Source organism: Colobus angolensis, unplaced genomic scaffold, assembly GCF_000951035.1.
Source record: "Colobus angolensis palliatus isolate OR3802 unplaced genomic scaffold, Cang.pa_1.0 Scaffold190, whole genome shotgun sequence".
Classification (NCBI taxonomy): Eukaryota; Metazoa; Chordata; class Mammalia; order Primates; family Cercopithecidae; genus Colobus; species Colobus angolensis.
In genome coordinates, this window is record NW_012115044.1 from 7,897,706 (window position 1) to 7,925,506 (window position 27,801).

General features: G+C 37.6%; 1 protein-coding gene across 2 annotated transcripts in view; it reads left to right on the forward strand.

The window, feature by feature from the left end:
- Positions 1–25,649, forward strand: part of GTF2E1 (general transcription factor IIE, polypeptide 1, alpha 56kDa) — a 37,819-nt gene extending 12,170 nt beyond the window's left edge. For both annotated transcript variants that reach the window (XM_011940655.1, XM_011940654.1), the window contains 3 exons: positions 12,989–13,190; positions 18,650–18,891; positions 23,327–25,649. In XM_011940655.1, coding sequence (XP_011796045.1) covers positions 12,989–13,190; positions 18,650–18,891; positions 23,327–23,754 — 872 coding nt within the window. In that variant the 3' untranslated portion in view covers positions 23,755–25,649. The remainder of the gene's footprint in view (positions 1–12,988; positions 13,191–18,649; positions 18,892–23,326) is intronic.
- Positions 25,650–27,801: the final 2,152 nt, after the last annotated feature.

A 27,801-nucleotide genomic window follows, 5' to 3' on the forward strand; every position in this document is an offset into this window, starting at 1 on the left:
CTTTTGCATGCAGATGAATGAGTATTTTGCAGTGTTATGTGTTCTGTGGTGAATTTTTAAAAGATAATTTTTCGAATTTCTTTTTATTATAGGTAAAATAATTAAATGTAATGTAAAACTATGTTCCTGTCATGCGTGCTACTGTTTGCTAATAGCAACTCCTTTTTCTATACATTTTCCCTTGCCCAGTTAAACTGAAGAAATTTGCTTTATGAAAATAAAGTTTAGGAATGAGACTAAAAGGTGACTTTTCGAGACTTCAAAATTATGTTTTAATAGATATTCCCCTGAACATTATAAGTTATAAAAATTGCGAAAAAGGACTTGATAATGCTTTCAGAAAAGCCCAGCAATGACTGTATAGTTTCTGCATATTGATTAAGAGCGAGTTGAATGTTTTTGGAGAGTTCAATATGGCATTCGTTTTCTTTCTTTTAAAAGTACATAAGTAATATATGGCCGGGAGTGGTAGCTCAACGTGTGTAATCCCAGCACTTTGGGAGGCTGAGGTGGGCGCATCACCTGAGGTCAGGAGTTCAAGACCAGCCTGGCCTACAGGGTGAAATCCCGTCTCTACTAAATATACAAAAAGCTAGGCATGGTGGCGCACACCTGTGGTTCCAGCTACTTGGACGCTGAGGCACAAGGATCGCTTGAACCTCGGAGGCAGAGGTTGCAGTGAGCCGAGATCATGCCACTGCCAGCCTGGGCAACAGAGCGAAACTCTGTGTAATAAAATAAAATAAGTAATATATGAATGAAAACTTGGTAAAGACACAAATAGTAGAGAGCTATGTAAACTAAAATGGCAAACTAGTTTTTCTTCTCTGTGACTTTTCCACTTACCCACCAATTTTCTCTGTCATAACAGAGAAACTATGAAGTTTTTGCTTATCCTTCCAGTTCTGTTACCTTGTATCCCTAACACCATCCCTCAGAAGCCCTTTAGAAATCTAACAATGCACAGTGATTCCATTTTTATTTTCTTTTTAAAATTTTTTATTTATTTTTTTATTATACTTTTAAGTTCTGGGGTACATGTGCACAACATGCAGATTTGTTACATAGGTATACATGTGTCATGTTGGCTTGCTGCACCCAACAACCTGTCATTTACATTAGGTATTTCTCCTGCTAATCCCTCCCTGAGCCTCCCACTCCCTGACAGGCCCTGGTGTGTGATGTTCCCCGCCTTGTGTCCACGTGTTCTTACTCAACTCCCACCTGTGAGTGAGAACATGCGGTGTTTGATTTTCTGTCCTTGTGATAGGTTGCTGAGAATCATGGTGTCTGGCTTCATCCATGTCCTTGCAAAGGACATGAACTCGTCCTTCTTAATGGCTGCATAGTATTCCATAGTATATATGTGCCACATTTTCTTAATCCAGTCTATCATTGATGGTCATTTGGGTTGGTTCCAAGTGTTTGCTATTGTGAATAGTGCCACAATAAACATATGTGTGCATGTGTCTTTATAGTAGCATGATTTATAATCCTTTGGGTATACCCCCAGTAATGGGATCCCTGTGTCAAATGGTATTTCTAGTTCTAGATCCTTGAGGAATCACCGCACTGTCTTGCACAATGGTTGAACTAATTTACACTACCATCAGTAGTGTAAAAGCATTCCTGTTTCTCCACATCCTCTCCAGCATCTGTTGTTTACTGACTTTTTAATGATTGTCATTCTAACTGGTGTGAGATGGTATCTCATTGTGGTTTTCATTTGCATTTCTCTGATGACCGGTGATGATGAGCAGTTTTTCATATGTCATCTATGCTGTACATGCATATGTTGGTTGCATAAATGTCTTCTTTTGAGAAGTGTCTGTTCATATCCTTTACCCACTTTTTGATGGGGTCGTTTGTTTTTTTCTTGTAAATTTGTTTGAGTTCTTTGTAGATTCTGGTTATTCGCCCTGTGTCAGATGGGTAGATTGCAAAGATTTTCTCCCATTCTGTAGGTTGCCTGTTCACTCTGATGATAGTTTCTTTTGCTCTGTAGAAGCTCTTTAGTATAATTAGATCCCATTTGTCTATTTTGGCTTTTGTTTCCATTGCTTTTGGTGTTTTAGTCATGAAGTCCTTGCCCATGCCTATGTCCTGAATGGTATTGCCTATAGGTTTTCTTCTAGGGTTTTTGTGGCATTAGGTCTTACATTTAAGTCTTTAATCCATCTTGAGTTAATTTTTTTATAAGGTGTAAGGAAGGGATCCAATTTCAGCTTTCTCCATAGGGCTAGCCAGTTTTCCCAGCACCATTTATTAAGTAGGTAATCCTTTCCCCTTTTCTTTGTTTTTGTCAGGTTTGTTAAAGATCAGATAGTTGTAGATGTGTGGTGTTATTTCTGAGGCCTCTGTTCTCTTCCATTGGTCTATATATTTGTTTTGGTACCAGTACCATGCTGTTTTGGTTACTGTAGCCTTGTAGTATAGTTTGAAGTCAGGTAGTGTGATGCCTCCAGCTTTGTTCTTTTTGCTTAGGATTGTCTTGGCTATGTGGGCTCTTTTTTGCTTCCATACTAAATTTAAAGTAGTTTTTTCCAATTCTGTGAAGAAAGTCAGTGATAGCTTGATGGGGATAGCATTGAATTTATAAATTACCTTGGCCAGTATGGCCATTTTCATGATATTGATTCTTCCTATGCTTGAGCATGGAATGTTCTTCCATTTGTGTCCTCCTTTATTTCGTTGAGCAGTGGTTTGTAGTTCTCCTTGAAGAGGTCCTTCACATCCCTTGTAAGTTGGATTCGTATGTATTTTGTTCTCTTTGTAGCAGTTGTGAATGGGAGTTCACTCATGATTTGGCTCTCTGTTTATTATTGGTGTGTAGGAATGCTTTTGATTTCTGCACATTGATTTTGTGTCCTGAGACTTTGCTGAAGTTGCTTATCAGCTTAAGGAGATTTTGGGCTGAACCCATGGAGTTTTTAAAATATATAATCATGTCATCTACAAACAGAGACAGTTTGACTTCCTGTTTTCCTAACCAAATACCCTTTATTTCTTTCTCTTGCCTGATTGTCCTAGCCAGAACCTCCACCACTATGTTGAATAGGCGTGGTGAGAGAGGGCATCCTTGTCTTGTGCTAGTTTTCAAAGGGAATGCTTCCGGTTTTTGACTATTCAGTATGATATTGGCTGTGGGTTTGTCATAAATAGCACTTATTATTTTGAGATACATTCCATCAATGCCTAGTTTATTGAGAGTTTTTAGCATGAAGGGCTGTTGAATTTTGTCGAATGCCTTTTCTGCATCTATTGATATAATCATGTGGTTTTTGTCGTTGGTTCTGTTTATGTGATGGATTACGTTTATTGATCTGCATATGTTGAACGAGCCCTGCATCCCAGGGATGAAGCTGACTTGATCATGGTGGATAAGCTTTTTGATGTGCTGCTGGATTCAGTTTGCCAGTATTATATTGAGGATTTTCGCATTGATGTTCATCAGGGATATTGGCTTGAAATTCTCTTTTTTTGTTGTGTCTCTACCAGACTTTGGTATGAAGATGATGCTGGCCTCATAAAATGAGTTAGGGAGGATTCTCTCTTTTTCTATTGATTGAAATAGTTTCAAAAGGAATGGTACCAGCTCCTCTTTGTACCTCTGGTAGAATTCAGCTGTGAATCCGTCTGGTCCTGGACTCTTTTTTTTTTTTGGTTGGTAGGCTATTAATTATTGCCTCAATTTCAGAGCCTGTTGTTGGTCTATTCAGAGATTCAACTTCTTCCTGGTTTAGTCTTGGGAGGGTGTATGTGTCCAGGAATATATCCATTCCTTCTAGATTTTCTAGTTGATTTGTGTAGAGGTGTTTATAGTATTCTCTGATGGTAATTTGTATTTCTGTGGCATTGGTGGTGATATCCCCTTTATCATTTGTTATTGTGTCTATTTGATTCTTCTCTCTTTTCTTCATTAGTCTGGCTAGCGGTGTATCTATTTTGTTGATCTTTTCAAAGAACCAGCTCCTGGATTCATTAGCGTGTTTTGTGTCTCTGTCTCCTTCAGTTCTGCTCTGATCTTAGTTATTTCTTGCCTTCTGCTAACTTTTGAATTTGTTTGTTCTTGCTTCTCTAGTTCTTTTAATTGTGATGTTAGGGCGTCAATTTTAGATCTTTCCTGCTTTCTCTTGTGGGCATTTAGTGCTGTAAATTTCCCTCTAAACACTGCTTTAAATGTGTCCCAGAGATTCTGCTATGTTATATCTTTGTTGTCATTGGTTTCAAAGTAACATCTTTATTTCTGCCTTCATTTCATTATTTACCCAGTAGTCATTCAGGAGCAGGTTGTTCAGTTTCCATGTGGTTGTGCAGTTTTGAGTGAGTTTCTTATTCCTGAATTTTAATTTGATTGCACTGTGGTCTGAGAGACAGTTAGTTTGTTGCGATTTCTGTTGCTGCAGAGTGTTTTACTACTAATTATATGGTCAATTTTAGAATAAGTGCGATTTAGTGCTGAGAAGGATGTATATTCTGTTGATTTTGGGTGGGGAGATCTGTAGATGTCTATTAGGTCCACTTGGTCTAGAGCTGAGTTCAAGTCCTGGGTGTCCTTGTTAACCTTCTGTCTCGTTGATCTGTCTCATATTGACAGTGGGGTGTTAAAGTCTCTCATTATTATTGTGTGGGAGTCTAAGTCTCTTTGTAGGTCTCTAAGGACTGCTTTATGAATCTAGGTGGTCCTTTACTGGGTGCATATACATTTAGGATAGTTAGCTCTTCTTGTTGAATTGATCTCTTTACCTTTATGTAGTGGCCTTCTTTGTCTCTTTTGATGCAAAGTGATTCTTAAATAGTTTGTTAAAACAGCTTATGGTTAGTAATGCTTGGTCAACTTCTCATAATATTGTATGGTTTTATTTAGAACACTTATTATGTTGGGTCCTTTTGCATAATCAGTGTGTTCAGTGTTCATGTCATTTCCAGAAGTTTTTTGGGTTTTCTTTTCAGCAGTGGCTGTAAGACAGTAAAACAACAGGATATTAAGATTCCAGAGCCCTGGGCTTTTAGTCGTAGTCATGTTAGTAACTGTTACCTTGGGCAAATCCTGTAACCATTGTTGGCCTTCTTTTAGCATGTGTAAGATGGTAAGTTCATCCTATTCTATACCATATATGGCTTCTCTCAACTCTAATTTTATACTTAACTCTTTGATTTGGAACGTATTTGACATTCTAAAAGTATGGAGAAGTTTGGGGGTTTTATCACTGGTTTTAGAGGATTATGTTAGTCACTTTGGGTTAATTTAGAAGCCTTGGTTAGGAATTGGAACCCCCCCAGTTATAGTATTCATATAGAAAATATGCTCTGTTTAATTATGTCATCTTCAGAAATGCACAGGCATAATGGAGAATAATTATTTAAGCTGGCTTATTTTTCCAAGCTCCCCAATTCACTACCTTCCATATATATATATATATATATTCTATTGGCTATTGTCTTTCAGATAGTTGAGATGAGTTTGATTCTGCATGCTGAGATGAATTTGATTTGGGCCTAGTTTAGATAATTTATTGCAAGCTTTAATATTTATCCATGTACTATCCTTCAGTTTGTTGTTTTCTGCCCTTCCTCCTCAATACTGTACCTTTTTTCCCCTTCATAATGAGTTCCAGAATGGAGGAATGATGCATGATTAGACCAAATCCAGATAAATTCCCATTTAAGGAAGGACAAACTAAATTGAATTTTGGGGGGTGGTTTTATGTATTTCATAAAATATTCAGTGGGAGGGGGAAACAGTATCTAAATATGCTTCCTAAGCTATGTGGTGGTTGGATGTTTACAGTGCAGTAAAATTAATCATATATGTTAGTGTTATGTCTTGAAATTTTATAGTTTCCTCCTTATCTCACTAAAATCCTGGGAGTTCTGTTTCTAGCTACTTAGTTTTAACGTGGAACTCTGAAGTGTCTTTTGTTGTTTTCTTTTTCCGGGAAGCTTTTTGAGTGAAGGGGAGTAAAAAACTTGGATTCAGTTTTTTCATAAGATTGTCCAGAAAAATTATGCATGCCATTGTCTCTTGCTTAGATTTTGCAAAGCTCTCTTAAGTAGTTCCCTTGCTTTCACCCTTGCTTCCTGTGTAGACCGTTTGTCATAGCAACTAGTGCTCCTTCTAGCATATCAGGGCATGCCACTCTTCTGTTAAAAATCTTACAGAGGCTTCTTCTTTCCCTCAGAAAAGTCAAAGTCCTCAACAGAATTTATAAAGTCTTCTAGTTGCTTCTTCCCCAATTTCACCTTTTGGAGACTATTTCTATCACTCTTCCCATGTTCACAGCAGCCACCTTATTTGTGCTTTGTGTGACCAGGCATGCCTTTACTTTATTTGCCTTTTTGCATGCTATTTTCCCTTGTCCAAACATTTGCATGATTTGCTCCCATCTTTAAGTCTCTGCTCATACCTTACTATATCAGAGAGGCCTGCCCTGAGTTTCCTGTATAATAGAGCAACACCCCTTTCCCTTCACCTTCTTTCTTCCCTGCTTTTTTCCCCCCGTAATATTTATATACTACTGATGTGATTTTTTTGTGTCTTAACTACCCCCAACTAGAATGTGAGGGCCATGAAAGTAGCTCAGAAGATGATTGGCTGAACTTAGGAAGGCTGAATGTCAGAAGCCCTGAGGATATCAAACCCACTGTTCTGGGGTGAGGGCTCTGCAGCAGCAGACATTTGATCCTCCCTGTTTCCTTGGCCAGCCTTGAGGACATGGGCTGCAATATGAGTCCCACTTGAGCACTGAAGCACCCTGTGCCATATCAAAGCATTTGAGCTTATTTTGATTTTTTAAAAATTTGTGAGAAAAATGGCTGAATATTTCAGTTGCAACGAATGCCTTTGCAAATATTTGTCAGTGAATTGTGGGCATTAGCTGATGGCTTATTCATTGTATATACTGGACTGAGGAGAGAAAAATACAATGCTAAGTAATGACTAATTGAGGGTTTGACTAATAATGTCTTCTGCCCATAGTATAATGGGTCTATGTCCTTTTTGTCAATTATGCATTTCCACATACATGTCAAACTTAAGAGAATAAACAAGTTTTTGGTGGGGTTTTCTTTTTTTTGCGTTGGCTTTTTTTGTATTTATTTATTCTCTTGACTGAATACTCATATAATTACAGTGAGTAACATGTTTGTTAAAATGAGTAGTATGTTGGAAGCAGTTAAGTTGAAGGCCTTGGCTGGTATAAAATATACCACTTAAATTTTCTTCTGTATTTAGCAAAGGAAAAATGTCAAGTTTCAAATTTTGCTGAGCATTACTGGTTTTTTTTTTATTGTTGTTACCAATCCCTTCCCCCCACCCTCCCCACTGCCAATTCATTTTTGCTTTTACTTTTATTATTTTGGAGAAAGTTAAAATTAAAATGGTGTAGAACTCTTTCCCTTTCCCCCCCTCTTCTGCCACTGTCCCCCTCATCTCCACAATTAGGTATCCATTTCTTTTCTCATTTGGAGTGATAACTTAGCTTCTGTAGAAGAATCCTGAGTCATAAAATTGGGACACTCCTATACTACTGAGTAGATAACCCTAAAATATAGCTTTGAAATACTATTTATAAAAGATATTTTTTCTTCCCACTTTCAATGCCTGTTGGTTATCTGCAGTTGGATTTATTTTTATTTGTTTGGCAAACCTGATAGGTTAAGAATCAGCCAACTATGCAAGGTATGTGACAGGCACTTATGTTTGTTAAATAGATTATTTGTTATAAATCTTTTCTCCCATTCAATATTTTTTAAAAATAAAGCTAATGTATATACATGGGAAAAGTTTGCTAAATTGTAGCTGGCAGGGCTGATAGTAGGTTGGAAAAGGAATGCATAATTCAGGATTAGTGAATTTAGTCTTTTGAGACAGATTTGTATTTGAATCCAAGTTTAGTGATTTTTGTTTTCAAGCTATGACTTGGTAAACTTAACTCCTCTTAAGCGTTCATTTCTTTTTATGTCAGATTTGGATAGAATTATTGCATAGATTTGCTTCTGATGAATATATAGGAATATTTGTAAATAGCTTTCTTAGTTCTTTTTGTGGTTTCTGAGTATAGTTGATCAAACACATGTGTTGTCATAGAACTCCTTTTTTCTTCCTAATCCCATCATTTGTCAAGCTTTGCCTAAAAAATCTTTGTAGCCTTCATTTTCTCTCTGTTGCCACATTCTTAGATCTAGCTTGCATGTTCCCCCTTGCGTGCCTTGGATTCACCGTTTCTGGTTTTTGCCTTCTTGATCTTATATGTGAAAAGGGAAAAATTGTGCAGAGCTCTGAGTTTCAATTCCAGTTTCTTCTCTCATTCTTGAGTAGTATAGTCTATGCACACTACTTAGTGTAGAATGGTCTAGTTACAAGAAGAGTTGGGATGTTTATCATATTGCTTAATAGCAGCTCTCTACCAGGTGTAGGCATCAGAATTCCTCGTGTAACTTTAAAAATTCTCATTCCTGGGCCCAACTCTAGACCTCTGGGATCAGCATTTCTGGCATGGAGCCTGAGTATAAATTCCACAGGGGATTTTTATGCAGTCACTCAGTTAAGAACTGCCTTATTGGGAGGCCATCTCAAGCCACTCAGGCAGATCAATATATGTAAATATCAGTTTTCATGACTTCATGGTCTTTCCTAACACCCTTCTGTGGCTTTCCTATTACTAAAGAATGAAGTCAAAATGAAGCGTATCATTCAAGATCCACTTATGGTCACCCCAGTTTATCTTGTTAATTCTGTTTTTTATCATTCTTTTTGGTATTTTCCTATCAGACTGAAATTGCAGTCTAGCATCATTTTTCAACCACCCTACTTCTCTTATGATGATCTAGAATGTCCTGTTCCCTTACCCCTTCATCTTCGTCATCTTTTATTTTCTAAACTCTATCTCAAAAAGGTTTACCTTCTCGATAAGCTTTTCCTAGTGCCCTCAGCTAGAAGTCACATTCCTTCTTTGAACTCCAAAACATTTATGTACTTTATTTTTTGCACTGATCCCTGATTGATTTATCTCCAGACATCTTTCTTCCCTGCTAAAGCTTCCTGATGACTGGTTCTGTCTGTGTATGCCACCACCACTCTCTCAGTTACTTGGGTGCTTCCTTGGTACATAGTATGTGCTGGGTTTCCATGTCCTCCTGCCCCTTGCCACTTGCCCCTTCTGATTTCAGGAAAACTGATTTGCATTTTTATAATGCGTAGTGAAATGTATACAAAATGCTGCTGGTGTATTAAACCAGTCTTAAGTCATTTTCCATAAAATGTCAAATTTCTTACTTTTCTTGGATTTTTTAGGGTCCGAGAAGAAAAATAAGAAATTCTACATTTGGCTTTGACAGGCTTCTCATTTACAACTAATGTTTTCGTGATAAACATAGGGCTCAGAGATGTCAGGCTAGCTTTTCCTTTTGTAATATTTGCTAGATGTGGTAATTATTGGGAGACTGTTCTCCATGGGTCTCTCACATGTTATGCATGTCTTGCGAGCAGAGATACAGACTGATTGCATTTTTCCTGGACTATCATTTTCAAGGATGTTTATGTAGCGAGCTGCCTTGGAAGACAGATAGTATTTCTCTTCAGAGCAAAGAGCAGGTTTGCTTATGGTCCAGTATAAAACGTGTCTCCTTCCAGAGCATGTTTACATAGAGTTTAGTGCAGTAAGGATAATGCCACCCTTCAGTGCAAAGAATGGGCATGCTTATGCCCATTTAAAATATTTGAGTTCCTTTTAAGCTCAGGTTTTCTTTCCTGTAACACAACCCATTGCATGTATAATTGTTACCTGGCCCTTCTGTCACACTCCATGGAAATTGGGGCATGGGGAACTGGCTTAAATATTGACACTGGCTACTGCTATTGCCTTGAGTAGTAAAGTTCTTTGTCTCTGACCTGGGGTCTTGTGTCTTCTGCCAGCACCCATGAAACTGGCAGAATAACTTGTTAGCTTACAAGTAGGGTAAAATCTCAGACCCTTCACAGTTCTTAATAATAGTTTTAAAGCTGCTCTTTTCATACCTGCAAAATCAGCCCTTCTGTAAGTAACTCTTGTTAAATTTAGCTGAGATTAGAATTCAGGTGCCTTATGACTATATACTTTATTTTTCCCTCTATTCTTTTTCATGAAAATAAATTACTCTAGTTAAAGGACTGTCATTCTGAGATTGTCCTTCTATGAAATAATGGTATTAGTAGTGTTCTCTGTCTTTCTCTCTTTTCCCCAAATAAAAGCACTGCTGTTTTACGAGGATGAGCTACACTGACAAGCATGTTGATTTGTTTACTTAAAGCTGAAGTTTGGAGTACATATTGTCTTGAAATGAGAAATGGGGTTTTTGGGAGGACATTTTTTTTTAAATTCAGGTATAACATGACTTTTTAATGATAGATAAATAGTAAAACATGTTGGATAATGATAATGCTAAGGGAAAAGAAAATGAAAGAGGGTAAGATTGTTTGAGTGGACAAGACAGTATTGAAATTTTAGATAATGTTGGCTATGGAAGGCCTTACTCATGGCTTCTGAGTAAAGAACTGAAGTAAGTTTGGAGATGAGCCATGTGATTTTTGGAGGGAAGGCATCTGGGTAGAGGGCACAGCAGTGCAAGGGTTCTGCAGCAGAGTGTGCCTGATGGGAAGCATTGAGGAGGCCAGTTTGTGGTGCTTTGAAAACAGATAATGAGAGGGTTGGAGTATTGACCTTTGTCTTAGCTGTGTTTCATGACTTTACTCCAGAGCATTTGCTTTTCTGTTTATATATTAACCCCCTTTCCATTTGAGAAATGGGATTCCTTTCTTTAAAAACATATTTGAAAACTACAGAACTAGATAACTTGTCTTCCAAACTATTCTTAGTTCTCATTGATCGTCTCTGTAGGTGCTTATTTTTCAACAGTCACTTTAAGTCCCAGTCTCACATTGGTGTGTTTTTTAATTCAGCAGGTATTTGAGAGCTATATTCAACCCTACTTTATGTGGTTTATTTTTAAGCCCCCACATGATTATATTCCTTGCTTCTGTTGAAGAGAAGAGGCTGAGACAGCTTGGAACAGTTAGAGAATAATATAACATTCTACCTAAAACCTCTCTAGCCAAGATTGCTTCTTACCCTTTGTTACCAAATATAAAGGCTAGTTTTCAACTCTTGTTGGCCTTGAAATATTAGGACTATACCATTTCCTTGAAACACCATCCTGTCACTCTGGTTGCACCATTTCTGTTTCTCAAGGATTCCTCATTCCTTGAGTTTATGCCTTAACTGCCTCTTCTCACTCTCTTTAATCTCTTCGGATGCTCCTATCTACTATATGGCTTCAGTTACCACCTATAGGTTGTTGGTTCTCATATCTAAATTTGTAGTCTAAACCCCTCTCTTGAGCTGAGTGGTTAGCAGTTGTAATAAGTTGGCTTTCTACACATTCATTTTTATATTTAAAGCAATTTGATATCTTTTGCTTAAAAACAAAAACAAAAAAAAAAACTTGTTCTTCCTGTCTTTACTTTGGTAAATAGTATTCTTGTCCATATTTGATTAAGTTATAATCTTTATGTTGGTGACCATTAGTCAAAGACTATCAGGTACACACCTGTAGTAAACAAAGTTAGGTTTATTGATGCTTTCCACAGCAAGGGAAGCCACATACCATGGGAAACCATGAAATGTCAGTAAGATGATGTTGTACAGACTTGAAGAATGTGGGCTTTTGTTGGCTAATTTTGGGGAGGATTCAGGGAAGTGATGAAGGTTTCGTTTGGATTGGATGCTGTGAAGAAATGGGGAAATTCTATGATTGGGTATCTTAATAAATCTTATCTAGGAGGTGACAAGAACAGGGTGACGCTAAAACTAATTGGTAAAGAAGCAGCAGTCACTTGTGCAAGATGGGATTTTTTTGTGGTTTGCATGGAGTCCTTGCTTTTGTCTGTTCTCAGACGCAATTCCACAGTGGATTGGGTTTGCCTCACTTCCATCATAGTCTGATGTTGGTGATCTGTGAGATCCTGTTTGACAGAAAAATGCCAAAGTCTAGCTGTGAGTGCTGAGCCACCTCCTAGCTGTTAAGGGCTGCTTTTCTCTCTCTTTCTCAGTTATTTGGGATAGATATAGATTAGGTGGCATTTAGACAATCGAAAGATGTATTTTAGGGTATTTGAACAAATAATTTACATGCTATTGGCTATGTGTGAGGGGCAGTAAAGAAAATTATTATACTGGTAATATATCAGTAGGCTCTAGTGTTATGTTGAAGTAGAGATCACTCAGTTGTTCATTCTTTATGTATCAATCATACATGGGGCCTTTTATAGCTAAATGTTTGAGTACTTAACTATTTGCCAGACACTAAGTACTTATATGTTCTCTTTTAATCTTTCAAGTAAGTTGACTCAGGAAGGATGCATATTCCTGTCTTTGAGAATAACCAAACTGGAAATCCAGGTGTGGCTAGTGGTATAGACTGTTAAGTAATGTTTAAGAATGTGAGTTTTAGCATAATAGATTGGATTGATTAGATACAAATGGTTAATAAATTTTTAAAAATAGCCTGTGACAATGTTCAGGATGACCAGAAACTCTTGGTTTTAGGTATTTATTTGGCCTTCCGCATTATGTAGGCCCAAATGTGTAATGTGAAAAAAAAGAAAAGAGAAAAACTGCCGAGAAAGGATATAAGTTGTGGTAAGCTGTAAAGAATTTGGCTTTAAGTTAAAATAAATATATGTTAGAAATATTGTGATTAAAAACTATGCTGAAGTTAGAGATGAAATTACTTTGAAATACATCAAAAATGATAGATGGATAGATATGTGATAAATAGCAAAATGCTAATTGTAGAATCTAAATGGTGTTCACATGGCTGTTCACTGTGAAATTCTTTCAACCTTTGTGTATATTTGAAAGTTTTAATAATAAGATATTGGGGGAGGGTGGAGGTATCAACTGTCTGCTAAAGTCTTCTCCCTGACCTGAGCTACTTATTTTCTCTGTAGGAACTTTCCGCTGTACTTTTTGTCATACAGAGGTAGAAGAGGATGAATCAGCAATGCCCAAAAAAGATGCACGCACACTTTTGGCAAGGTTTAATGAACAAATTGAGCCCATTTATGCATTGCTTCGGGAGACAGAGGATGTGAACTTGGCCTATGAAATACTTGAGCCAGAACCCACAGAAATCCCAGCCCTGAAACAGAGGTGAGTGTAGGCCCTGTGCTCTTACTAAGCATACTTTTCAACCTGTTCTTGTTTTAACTACCTATACTTTGGAGAGCAAGAGTGGGTAATTTACTAGGAGACTCAAGACTGTAATGTTACACAGGTTCTCAGTTCTGCCACATTTGTCTTATTAACATGTGCCTGTAATGAAATTCGTTTGTTCTAAATGCAAAACACTGTAGACTTTAGGCAAAAATCTTTAAATATTTAGGTTTGACTTCAAGTACTCATTCTGCTTGGCCCTGCAGCAACTCAGCCAATTGTTAGCTAATCCTAAATTAGTTGTGCCACTTGGTTATATTTGAATTTTCCTAGCCAGCTTCTGAAGGCTGAAGTCCTTTAAGGAATTCAGCATTTTCTTTTTTGTTTTTGAAGCAATTTAACCACCTTTGTTTCTTAGTTGTAATTGCAACTTCCTTGAAAGTAAAGTATAGCTGGTGTTACCTGTGGGTTAATACTCCTAATAGTGGCTCCGTATTTTTATCAGTGTTCCCTAATGTTTGAATTGCAGAGGTAGGCTTAGTTTTGCCATGCCAGAAAAAGTGGTTTATATTTTCTTGAAAAGCATAAATGAAAATGGGGGTCAGGGAGTGCTCTCCTACTCTATCCTTTTTTTTTCTCTCCGTCTTCCCAGCATCAAGTAAGGGATATCTTTATTTAGATATCCCTCACTCCATCCACTCCCTTCGAAAGAGCTCAACAAACAGTTTGTATCTGTATAGTTTTTAGGAGCATTCTTAGTATTTTATTTCCTGTGGAACTGATGTTACAGAATAGCCAGTCCTGAGTAAATCTGGCTTCTTTTAGATGGTTAAAAGCAATCCAATTCTACAGAAAATTTTGTGTCTGTAAGAGTTATGAATTTTCTAATCCAGTACCATGTGTCAGTTAGGATGCCTTTGCCTGTGATAACAGAATATCTAACTCTAGTTGGAATTAGAATCCAGTCTAGAAGTAGATTGAACAGTAAGAAAATTTGTCTTGCATGACTGGAAGTCCTGAAGTAGTACAGTTCAAAACTGGTTAATTTCACAGCTCAATTATATCTTCAGGGATCTAGATTTGTTCCATCTTTATACGCTGCTGAACTCAGCCTGTTGATTGTCCTCTTGGAACCATGAGGGGAGCTAGCCTAAGATGGCCATATATTTCTAGGTATCACATGCAGATGAAAATGTTCAAATGCAGAAAAAGGGACCATCCCTTCCTTGTGTCCTATTTTAAAACTGAAGAAAGGTTTCCCAGAGGGCCCCCTAGGATACTCTATTTATCCCCCGATGTCTCATTGGCTACAGTTGCTTTATATGCGTATTTCTAAACCAGCAGCTGGCAAAGGAAATGAGATCACATGACTGGTACTTAGACTAGTTAAGGTTTACCTTCTAGGACTGGGGAAGGTCCCAGAGCTCTTTGGAGCAAATTGCCGTTGGTATTTTAATAAAGCCAATAAGCAAAGAAAGAAAGGAGCCACAGTTGATAGGAAACTAATAACATCTGTATCACAGATAGCTTTAACTTTTGGTATTGGTTATTTCTTTTTGTATAAGAAAAGGATTTCCTCTTTTGAAAAAGGAATTTATTTCTTTTTGTATCTTTTTCAGTCCTTTTAAGTTATATTGTAGCTCTAACATACAAGCTTATGAGGGAAATTGATTTTACAAAAATACAAAATTTTCTAAGCTTATGGGGGGGATTATTTCATGTTGAAGTATGCGTCAGTACTATCTGATTGCTTCCTACACAATATACTATCTGAATTATTCTGATGTTTCCTCTCCTTCCTGTAGTTATTTGTCCTGTTTATCAAGATGCTTCTCCACTACAATAGCATTCAGTCACCCACCACCACTGACTCCCTGTCTCTAATGTTCTCCACCTACCACAGTCCAGCTCCCCTTCCAGGATCTTTATTTCGATATCCCCCACTCACTGCAGGCCTGAGACAAGTCTTAGTGGTACAGTGACACCAGAGGCCCAACAGCAGCTCTCTGTATCAAGTCACCTTCTTCGCATCAGGAATGATGGTGACTCCAGGGATGAAGAAGAACCAGGAAGTAGAGGAAATAAACTGATCAGGAAAAAAGGATACCCAACAGAGGCAGACAAGAAAGACAGAATGGGGTTCCTAGAGCTGCCAGCCAGACCAAAGTAAAACCGTTTCCATGTGGTCAGGAAAAAAAAACATTAGGTTAGAAGATGTTACCGAGGTTATAATATCCCCACCAAAGCATTTGACAAATTCCACTGCTTGGATATAACATCCTGGAGGTGATACTGATTTGGCCTTTCTGTACTACAGGAGTATAAAGTTTTGAAATGGCCCATCCTACCCCAAGGATGTAATAGTCCATCCTGCCTCAGTACAAGAGAAGAAGCATCAGTAGAGTGGTATGGGTGCTCAGAGATGAGAGCTTTTTTTTTTTTTTTTAAATAAGTGGCAATATTGTTAGTTTGATCACTGATCTGTAATCAGTTAAATTGTAGCTTGTCCCTAGATCAGAAACCAGGGGCTATCTCTGCAGAACTGTCAGTAGGCCTAACCCAAGAGTTGGTGGACAATTCTATCCTTTCAGCAAGTCAACCTATTGATGATATATAAAAATCTTCCTATCTTTCTAAAGTGGAATTCTTTGCTAGTAACCTTCCCTTTTTCATCATCTCTTAACACCTTAAAGATCTTTAAAAATTTAGTTTTGAAATAGTCTTCCCCTCTCATCTCTGAATAGGAGTTATATTTTTTAAAAGTTCTAAAATTTCTTAAATAATATAAAAAAATTCAAACATGAATTGTCATTTTTGTCATCTTCAATTAAAATTGTTCCAGATTTTAAAATTTGTTTGACTTGTGGTCAAATGTCTGCTGCCTCACACTGGAATAAAACCCATCTTGAATTTCTGTGACAGAATACTGAAAACAAAAGACTTTTTAAAAGTACTCTTGCGTTAACATTTATTTTAATTGTTCTGTTCTTGCTCTCTAGCTTTCTTGTTTTTCTCAAAGTACTCCTCATACCTTCATGAGATAGTCTTTGTAGTCAATGCTAAAGATAGAGAATAGAGAAAAACTCTGTGTTCAGGATTATATATAAAGAGAAACAGTAACCTCAGAGTGAATGAGTCATTTAAGTCTGGATCAAGGAAAGATAAGGATGTGGTTGGCCAGATCAGAGAAATATGCCTATTCTGTCTCTCCCGGGTGGGGTTAGCTAACTCGGGGAGATACATTTTGGGGTGGTGGATATATAGAGCAGACTCAGCACATCAAGATGGGGGTGTTGGCTGAGGATAGAAGAGGCATTGAAAGGAGTCAGAGAGACAAGTGGGTGCAGGAGGAGAGGCCAGAATGTAGAGTAAGCCCAGAAACATAAAAAACCAGATCAGACCAAGAGAGAAGAGAAAGAAAAGTGAATGCTGAAGGAGACAAAAGTTCAAAAAGCCAACCTGTACAAAGTAAGCAGCATCATATTACAGTGACGGCAGCAACACAGCCTTTAAAAGACCACACAGAACAGATAGAAGATGGAAAATGACTAGGGACAGTTAATGGTTAAATTGAGATGAATGAGAAATGATACACAAAGTAACATCAATGAATGCAGAAAGAAATAGCAGAGAGAAACCAGTTATTTGCATTTGCAATTATAGCATAAGACTTCAGAATATAGCAAAAAAATAAAAAGATGATTTGGATATGTTTACAGAGAGATGCCTGATAGTCCTAGACTTAGAGAGCAAATAACTGGTAGAAAGTAGGAGTAGTGAGGAGGCAAAAGAAGTGATTGAGACATGGAACAGGTAGAACAGGCACCGGGAAGAAAAAGGCTGTGGGAGAAAGTGGTTTACAAAGTAGCCCTGGGAACAGAGGTGGAATAATCAAAAGAATGCAAAGGCAGTACCTGGAAGGCATGGATTAAATGACTGGATCAGTGTGGATTGGACAACTGGAGATAACATTATTTTTTTGTTGCACAAGTAGCAGTGGCCCTATAGATATCCAGAGGTAGGACAGGATAGGTGGGATAGCTAAGCCCAAGTTTACCTCCAGAGGATGGTCAGAAACAGTGTAATTAGGGAAAGATATGATGGGCTAATCAGATACACGGACACAGACCTCAGCTAAGTATGTGTTAAAAAACCCCAGTAGATAAGAAGTGGACCCGGAAAGAAGTGAAGAGTAAGGGAGTAAGCAGAGATGAAGTAAGACAAAAGTGAAGGCCAAATAGTGAATGGCTTAGGAGGAAAGACTAATGAAGTATTTATTAGATTCAGAATGAGTCGGCGCTCCACACAGGAGATAATTCAGGATCTGTGGAAAAGAGTGAGAAAAATGGACGAAAAATAGAGGAGAGACGTGAGGCCAGGTCAGTCATGGACACTGAAAGAAACATCCAAAAGGTTTGGAGTGAGCAGGCAGTTCAAGAAACCTGAAGATGGTTACAGGATAAAAAATAGCTGTCTGGACAGAGAGGGAGGTGGAGAAGCATATGTAGAAGTTGAGGTGGAAAGCATCAGTAGCAGGCAGAGAAAGGCATGAGCTCAGAGAATCAGGATATTCAAAAGAATTTGGAACAGATTGAGAGTGAAACAGGCAGATAAAATGGGGAACCATCAAATACTGAAAACTTGGCCTAACACAGAGGTGGGTGGGATCATAAGTGCCTAGAAGATAAGGATGTGATCAGACTTGGAACAGGCTAACAGACAAAAAAGATCATGGGTGGTAAAAGTAAAAAGCAAAACAAAATAGACTGAGTGAAACAGACCATTGTTACTGCAGAGTAGAATCTGGTTGGGGATGGATACAGAGTATCAGCATAGATGTGGAGATAGAAAGATACAACTCCATAGAAAAGAAGCTAGTCTCTGCAGAGGATTATACCTTATTCCATGGATGGCCGGAGAAGAACACTACTTGAGGTCAAACTTTGTAGAATAGTTTTCCAGCTTTTTCCATGATCAGCACATAAAAGAAAGGAAAAAGCACATAGAACCACTTTGAATTATTCTGGGTTGAGCTGAGATAACATTTTTAAAAATACAGTGTGTTTTGTTTTTGTTTTTTAAACAAAATACTGGGAGAGATTTTTGCCAGACTAGTGGCTTTAAGTAGATGATGTCACCATATCACTCTCTCCTTCTCCAAGTATTAATAGATTTATTGAAACATCTTAAATATATAAAACCTCAGTCATTTATATACACCAGAGGATCCTGTGTTTGAGGAACTTAAATATAAATATGATGTGTTTTTCTAACACATGCACCTTTTACCCTGAGGTTTAGAAGCCCTTTCTTGGCATTGTTGAAGCATGTGTGCATGATTGCTAAATAGCATTTACATGCAGTATTTCAGTAATTGCCTCCCCAGCTGCCCTTCTTTTCCAACATCAAGACATTAATTTTTCTTCCTCCTATACTCCTCTATTCTTTTTATATAGCAAGGACCATGCAGCAACTACTGCTGGAGCTGCTAGCCTGGCAGGTGGGCACCACCGGGAAGCATGGGCCACCAAAGGTCCTTCCTATGAGGACTTATACACTCAGAATGTTGTCATTAACATGGATGACCAAGAAGATCTTCATCGAGCCTCACTGGAAGGGAAATCTGCCAAAGAGAGGCCCATTTGGTTGAGAGAAAGCACTGTCCAAGGGGCATATAGTTCTGAAGATATGAAAGAAGGTAAGAGTAGAAGTCAGCAAAATGGATATGTCTTAGGTTCAGTAGAACATGAACTTGGTTTAGTGGGAAGCTGCCTGGGCGATTCTGGATCTGTTCTACAGAACAATTAATTGCATTATATTAGGAAGTAAGAAATTGAGCAATAAAAACCAACCAACTAGTATACTTGCATTGCCCTTCAACTTAGTGAAAATAACAAATAGCCTTTTAAATTTTCAACTTTGGATTTGAAAAATTGTCATCATTTTAATTTATTGGAAAAATGCTATCTATTGTTTTCAAGGTAGCTATACTCACCTCTTCTTTAATGTTATATTACCCTGACTTATATGCATTTAATTTTTCTGAATTGGGAGCCGAAACTATACACTCCCCCAAACTTTATGTTGTCTCTTCATAAATACCAAGGAGTGTGTGCTACCTGAAATATATACAAAGAGACCACATGAGTAAAGGATTGAGCAATCTCACAGTCCAAGACGGTTAGCAGAGCTTTGTTCTAGAGGATTTTGGAAATTTCTGAGCCATAAAGGGTTAAGAATTGCATACTAATCTTCAGAAGTTAGAGAACTGCAAGATTTTACTTTTTAAGTTTTAGTCTAAGTTACTGGATTCAGGACTTTGAGTGATGATAGCTTACGAGTATGTAGAAAATGGGAGGCGAAAATGGATGACGACTCAAGCTGGAAAGTAGAGAGGAAAGGTGTCTCTATTTCTGGCTGGATTTTATCAGTATTAACAATCTATGTGCCGCTACTCCCAAGTTAATAGATCGTTACTAACATATCACCAAACTCAGGTTACTAACATATCACCTGAGTTTGGTGGTCTGTTAGTACCAAAGAATAATCAGTAACTGAAAACCACTTGTTTTTTGACCTTTCTCCTAGCCTCTTTTCCCTTCAGTATTAGCATTTAGTATACGTATGTACTAGAAACCATGAAGGTAATGTGGAGTTTGGTAGTGATGGTAAAGCAGCTAATACCTCTACTGTGATTCTCTTTGATATATTAATTTTAATAAGAAAAAATTTTCCAAGGCAACCATACTTGACCTTCCTTCTTCCTCACTGATTAGCCTGCCACGTTGGTTTTTTTGATGGAGTCACGCTCTGTTGCCTACGTTGGAGTGCAGTGGTGCGATCTCGGCTTGCTGAAACCTCTGCTTTCCGTGTTCAAGTGATCCTCTTGCCTCAGTTTCCTGAGTAGCTGGGATTACAGGAGCAAGCCACCATGGCCAGCTAATTTTTGTATTTTTAGTAGAGATGGGGTTTCGCCATGTTGTCCAGGCTGGTCTCAAACTCCTGACCTCAACTGATCCGCCTGCCTCGGCCTCCCAAAGTGCTGGGATTACAGGCATGAGCCAGTGTGCCCAGCCTGTTGTGCTATTTCGATTCAAGTTGTTTTAGATTATACAGTAGTTAGGCTATACTACTATTTAATAAATTTGTTTTTTCCAACTTGGTTCTTGCCTGTTCTTAAAGCAGCCTTCTTTTCTTTGAACTTAGGAAGAAAACTGAATAAAATAAAACTATTATTAACCAACATTATATATTAAGCTCATAAGTTTGACATTGTAGTTTACAGTTCCTAGAATGATAGAATATGAATCGTATGGGCCTTAAATAAGTTATCTGGTCTACTTAAGTTTTATAAGTATTTATTTCAACATAAAATAGGATAGTATATTGTCATGTCTAAATTTGTCTTAAGTGTCTTGATAGTAGAGCAGACTCTATCCAATGAATGTATGAAGTGGGTCTTACACTTGATTTTCCTCAAACTTCAAGTCATGTTGATATCTTTCACAACTGTATTAACTTCAGTCATGTTCTCATTACCATACTGAAGAAAGTTCTAATTCCTTTTGATTATGTTTTCCTTAAACAGTTCTCTTTTCCACTGTTACCACCTCCTACCATTTTTGTTTATTTTTGTCTTTTTCTGGACCATCTCTAATTGTAATATACTTTACTTGAGACATTGTGACCAGAATGATACATGTTGTTCATGCATGGATTCACCATTGATTTGAGTTTTATTTCCAGTATATCTTTCTGGTTTTTACTTGAGATTTTGTTTGTTGCTTTGGTTCTGGAAGCATGTTAAGACCGAAAACTTTAGAAACACGTAGAGGTACTTTTTAGGATCTTCTCTGCCTTGAATTCAATAGCTTGGATCATATCTTTCAGTATATTTTAGATTATTTTTCTGTAGGCAGATTTTCTTGCACTTGCTGAATTAGAAATAGATCTGCTACTTTTCTGCCCACGTATACAACCTTCAGCTCTTCCTATATTTTTTTGCTGCAAGTTGGCCTTTCAGTACCCACAATTGTTTAGCATGAATTCCGTGAATATAGTTTCCCAGTATACATCTTCTTTGTAATTTATAACTCTGTTGAAAAAGACTGTTCCTAGAACCACTGTTTCTACTTTACCATACAGAAATTTGCTCACTCATTTATCCTTGTTTTTTGTTTTCTGTCTTCATCTGTAACAGAATAATTCTTTTTTTCTCCAAACCTCTCAAGACCCTTGTCAGAAATCTGTTACGTGTGACTTAATTTAGTTTACAAAACTAATTTTCTTTGTCCCTAATTTTATATTTAAGTATTAATCAAAATACTGTGTTGATATTATTAAACTATTTGGAACATTCTTTTAGGAGCAATTATTGTTTTAAAGGCTTGCATGCATTCCTGACCTTCTTTTCTTTCTGTTGTAATGCTGCATTGGCAGTAAGCTCTAGGGAGGAGGTTCAGCCTTTGACAATATTTTGAAGTAGTTAAATTTGATTTTAACTCTCATTTTGACAGTCATGTTACCAAAAGCCCCTTTTCTCTGACCTAAACTTTTAACTTATCTGTTTCTGTTTCCCTTTCTGTCTCTCACCTGCCCAGTATCTCATTTTAGGAGTTCTGTGCTTTCTAGAATATTCAGGGTTTTAGCTAATTCATTCTAATGTGTTAGTGAAAAGATGTTTTCACTTTATCCATAGTCAGAATTGACCATTTCTGTGCCTTCTTGTGATAGTGATGATGATGATGATGATGATGATAGGTAGGTAGATAGATAGACAACACTATTCTAAGTGCCAGGCTCATTCTAGACACTTCACAGACATTCACTTAATCCCCACAGTAATCTAGTGAAGTAAATACTATTTTCCCCCTTTCTGTACTTGAGAAAATTGAAGTGGAGAGATGAAATAACTTGGCCAAAACATACAGCTAAATAGTGTTAGGATTTGAATTAGGGAGTCAGGTTTCAAACAATACTTTTAATCTTTTTATATATTTTAAATGGCAGTATGTTTGGTAGTAGTATCAGAATGCAGAATGCAGATGGTTTTCTTAAATATTTCATCTGCAGTATATCAGGTAAGATATGTACACAAAATGATAGGAGGTGTGTGGTGAAAGAAGCTTCATTCCTAAAATTAGGTTCTTTCTTTATAAAGAGTTTGAAGTATGCTCAGTTTGCTTCATGAAAATAAAACTCAAATTTATTCACTCATTTGTCAAATGTTTATTCAGTGCCTAACAGAGTGGCAGGTACTATCCAGGTAAATGGGATATATCCATGAATAAACAAGATAAATATCTGTTGTGGTGAAACCTACACCCTTGGAAAGGGGATGACAAAGACAATAGATGTAAGTTATTCATTATGTTAGGAAATAAGTGCTATGGGGGAAAAACAGAGCATTGGGAATGTAGGGATGGGATACATTTAAAAGGTAACATTTGAATAAAGACATGAAAGATGGAAGGGAGTTAACTGTGTGAGCACCTAAAGGAAAAATATTCCAGGCAGAGGGAACAGGCAGTGCAAAGGCCCTGAGGTAGGAGTGTGTCTGATATGTACAAAGAATACCATGGAGGCTACTGTGACTAGACTAGAATGAGGAGGGGAAAGAGATAAGAGGTAGATGGTCAGGAAGGATTCCAGATGATGTGGGACCCTATAGGCCATTGCAAAGCTTTTGGCTTTTACCTTGAGTGAGATAAAAAGCCATGTTTTGATTTTCTATTATGCCAGCCACCGGAGTTGAGTCGATTCTTCATAGACATTATCATTTATGTTTTTATCCAGAATCTTAGAAAAGTTGATGCTTTTCTCACCTCATTTTACAGAAAAAGGTATTGAAGTTTAGAGATTAAATAACTTGCCCAAGATACTTGTATATAGAAGAACCAGGATTCAACTCTATGCTATAATACTATTAAAGCTGATGTACTTGACCATTATACTACTTAAGCTCCAGTTTGTAAGAAATATTTTGAATATTTTATGGATAGCAGCTCAAAAATAGAACCAGTGAAGTCTGTTATTTTATTGTGTCATTTAAATATGTTAAAATATTATCTATGTGTTATAAAGAAATGCCATTTATATTTAAGGTTATTGACTTTCTGAGTTTTACTCCCCAGGGGGCATAGATATGGATGCATTTCAGGAGCGTGAGGAAGGCCGTGCTGGGCCTGATGATAATGAAGAGGTCATGCGAGCACTGCTCATTCATGAGAAAAAGACTTCCTCTGCCATGGCTGGTTCAGTGGGGGCAGCCGCTCCAGTGACCACTGCCAATGGCAGTGACTCGGAAAGCGAGACCAGTGAGTCAGATGATGATTCTCCACCCCGTCCGGCAGCTGTGGCTGCACATAAACGAGAAGAGGATGAAGAGGAAGATGACGAGTTTGAAGAAGTAGCAGATGACCCCATTGTCATGGTGGCTGGCCGTCCGTTCTCCTACAGTGAAGTGAGCCAACGGCCAGAGCTAGTGGCCCAGATGACACCAGAAGAAAAGGAAGCATATATAGCCATGGGACAACGCATGTTTGAGGACCTCTTTGAGTGAGATTTCCCTACTTCTTTCTCCTTTCTCTAATGCTCAGTTCAAAAAGAAATGTCTCATCTTTGAAGAAAAGTATTTAAGTGGCTTTCTGCCCCTCTTGATGGTGATCCTTGTGCAAAGAATGATGGTAGAGAGTTTGACTTTTATGCCAGAAACTTTCCCAGCAAGGTGGGGTGCTGGGAATCCTACCCTTCCTTGCTGTCACTACAGTACTAATATTTTACTGTATTTTCTTTTATTTTCTTTTTTTTTTTTTTGAGACAAAGTCTCACTCTTGTCTCCCAGGCTGGAGTGCAATGGTGCAATCTCGGCTCACTGCAACCTCTGCCTCCTGGGTTCAAGTGATTCTCCTGCCTCAGCCTCCCAAATAGCTGGAATTACGGGCACCTGCCATCACACCTGGCTACTTTTTTGTATTTTTAGTAGAGACGGGGTTTCACCGTGTTAGCCAGGATGATCTCGATCTCCTGACCTCGTGGTCTGCCTGCCTCAGGCTCCCAGAGTGCTGTATTTTCTTACCTAATTTTTTTCTTGCCTTATTAAGACGTAATTTTCTCCCTTCTGAAATGAATGAGGGAAGTTCATAAGGTAAATCCTTCCCATCCATCTGTTTACTACAATAGGTTACAATAATTCACTGATCACATCCATTTTATCTGTTCTAGCCAGGCATTCCAAACAATTTCTTATACTGCTGCCCACCAAAGCAGCTTGCCAACAGTCAAATCATTGATTGGTGTGAAAAATCCTGAAACCTGCTTAGAATTTGAACATTTCCTCAAAATTGAGATAGGTCAATATGTAATGGGAGGTGGGAGTGTGTGTGGAAGGGGGATAGATATACTTGAGTCTCATGATTAATGTCTAAACCAGAATTTGTGTCTTTAGAACTGACCAGACTGGTAGATTTAATTGTGTTGCTTAATGTCTTTTGGTTTGGGTTTGGGATGATAGAAAACAGAAAGTATAACTGGTAAACCCTTAGGAAGAAACTAGAAAAACATGGACATTGGACGAGAAGTCTGTGTAAAGGGTTGAAGAGTGACAAACAGTGTTCAAAAGGTTGAACAGTGCCTTAGAACTGTATCAGTTAGTCTGATTTGCAAATCCTTTATATAAAGTTGAGACTGGTCCTGGTTTTGTTCCCTTTGGGTACAGACCTCTTGTCAGTGCTATAAATTGTTTAATGAGGCCATTCCAGCAGAAATCAACATAGAATAATTGATTACTCTTCTCTGTCTCTGTCACTCTCCCTCTTTCTAAACATCATTGAAGGCTGTCTCTCTTTTGATTCTTGTCAGACATGGTATTTTAGGGTGCATCCAGTATACCATTGAGCATTGTAACCTCAAGAAACAGTTTATTTTGGGTTCTGATATGTAGCATGGTATTTTCCCTAAGGCAGAACTTTAAAGAACTTTCACACAAGGGTCTATAACAATTGTATATCTTAAAGTATTTTTCCTTGCATTGTAATTTTTAAGTATTTATCATTTTATAGTACACGTGTAAAGAATATATGAGCCTTGTATGGAGTGATGTTTCATTTACCTGGGTTGTATTAATGACTGAATGTTGACAATAAATCTATTTTATACTGACTGAAATTTGTTCATTTTAAGCTCTGTAACATCTTGGAGCATATTAAAATGAATATTCTTCCCATTAAAAAATGTTAAAGACTTTTTTATGAGTCATATTTTAAATAATAGATGCATCATATGGGATCTAAACTTTTTGTGCAGTAAGATACCTTTGTACCTTGTATACATATTCAACTTTTACACTTGATCTTAGCCAAAAGACCAGGAAGCAATGTTATTCATCTTTTAAACATTGTTTTTTAAACTTTTATAGTTCTAGAAGTTAATTTAAATAAAATGGTAATCAGATGTTAATTTTTAAAATGTAGTTAATTTTTTAAACTTTTTTTGTGAGTGTGTTCGTATGTATGTAGAATTCGTGTTTTGAAAAAATGTCACAAGTGAATATGGAGATAAAGGTATTCATTGCAGCAGTATTTGAATTAGAATAAAAAGATAGATACACTCACTAAATCTGTATTTCATCCTAAGTACTCAGGACACCAAGGCAGGAGGATTGTGTGAGCCAGGAGTTCAAGGCTAGCCTGGGTAACATAATGAGATCCCATCCCTCCCCCGAAAAGAATGTATTGAGAGGAAAAGATATCCATAATGTGTTAAATATTGGATTCAGTTTTTCTAGGGGAGTGTGTATTGCATGTGTGTGTGTGTGTGTGTGTGTGTGTGTGTGTGTGTGTGAAGGAGAAAGTAGCTAACATATAGTGAACTATGTGCCAGACACTCTTTTAAGTGCTTTATATATGTTAACTCATTCAATCTTTTATAATACATCTGTGAGGTAGGTATATATATATAAATATATATATGAATTAGGGATGAGAATTACAGTGATCTTAATATGTTGTTATGAAAAAGATATTTTTATTTTGAAAGAGAATCAAACACATTTAATGAAAGAAATAGTAGAGTGTCAAAAGCAAGGTCTTTTTAGGTTAATGCTAGGATTTTTAGGTGAGTAGGCCCTCAGTTAAGCAAAATGAAAAAATCCAGAGTTTATCATTTTTTTGGATAAACATCTCTAAATTACTCAAAATCAATGGGAAGATATAATTTAATAGGTAACTATCCCCCGTTCAGTGACATCTAATAAGACTCAAGAATTTATATTACTTTATCAGATAGGTTTGTCTCTTGAGTGGCAAAATGATCTGGTGAGGAGAGACAGTGACAGAAGGACCAAAAATGGCAGCCCTGCCGATTAGCCTCTGAAGCTCTAGTAAGGGTAGGCTCACATCCAAGGTTGGTAGATACATGTAGTCACTGTGTCTCTTGACCCTAGGAAAGCTAGAGTCATCACCACAAACAGCCCATAAGCGATGATGGAGGAACTTGGTTTCCCTGAATGTGGTTGACTATATTCGTGTATCTCAAGTGTCAGCTGAACAAGTGTCCCAGCTTTCCCACTGTCCTTTAAGATTTAAATAGAACTTTTTATCCTAACATGTTGGACTACTTCTAGTATCATTTCTTTAGGGAGATGACAGTTCTTTTTTGCAGGTGGTAGGGGACATGGGAGTGTAGGCAGGGAGCTTGTATCCTCTGGCTTCGCCTTTCTGCTTCCCTGGCTTTTCCATCTCTCCTCTACACCACCTGTCCTTGACCCCCTCAGTACCATCAACACAAGTTTGTGTAGCAGATCTTCCCTGAAGCTTTTACAGTAGAGAGCAAAAGGAGCGGGGCAATGAGAGAGGGATTTTTGTTTCGGTGTTCCTTTTAGTTTTAGCTGACACATAATAATTGTACATATTTGTGGGATGCAGAGTGATTATTTCTTCCAACTTTTAGGCTCAGGGGTATATGACATGCAGGTTTCTTATATAGGTAAATTGCGTGTCATGGAGTTTGGTGTACAGATTATTTTGCCACCCAGGTAATAAGCACTGCATCTGATAAGTAGTTTTTCAGTTGTCACCCTCCTCCCACCCTCCACTCTCAAGAAGGCCATGGTGTCTGTTGTTCTCTTCTTTGTGTCCATGTGTACTCAGTGTTTAGTTCCCACTTATAAGTAAGAACATGGGGTGTTTGGTCTTGATTCTTGCATTAATTCACCTGGGATAATGGCCTCCAGCTCCATCCATGTTGCTGCAAAAGACAGGATCTCATTCTTTTTTATGGCTGCATAGTATTCCATGATGTGTATGTACCACATTTTCTTTATCCAGTCCACCAGTGATGGGCATGTGTTTTTATGGTAGAATGACTTATATTTCCTTGGGTATAAATATACCCAGTAATGGGGTTGCTGAGTTAAATGGTAGCTCTATTTGGGTTTGTTTTTTTTTTTTTTTTTTTTTTTTTTTTTTTTGAGACGGAGTCTCGCTCTGTTGCCGAGCCTAGAGTCCCCTATTCAGCCTCCTAAAGAATCCAGGAAGCCTCTCTACCAATAGCCAGCCTGTGCTTGGTCACCTTCTAGGACATGAGGAGTTCACTACCTCCAAGATGCTCT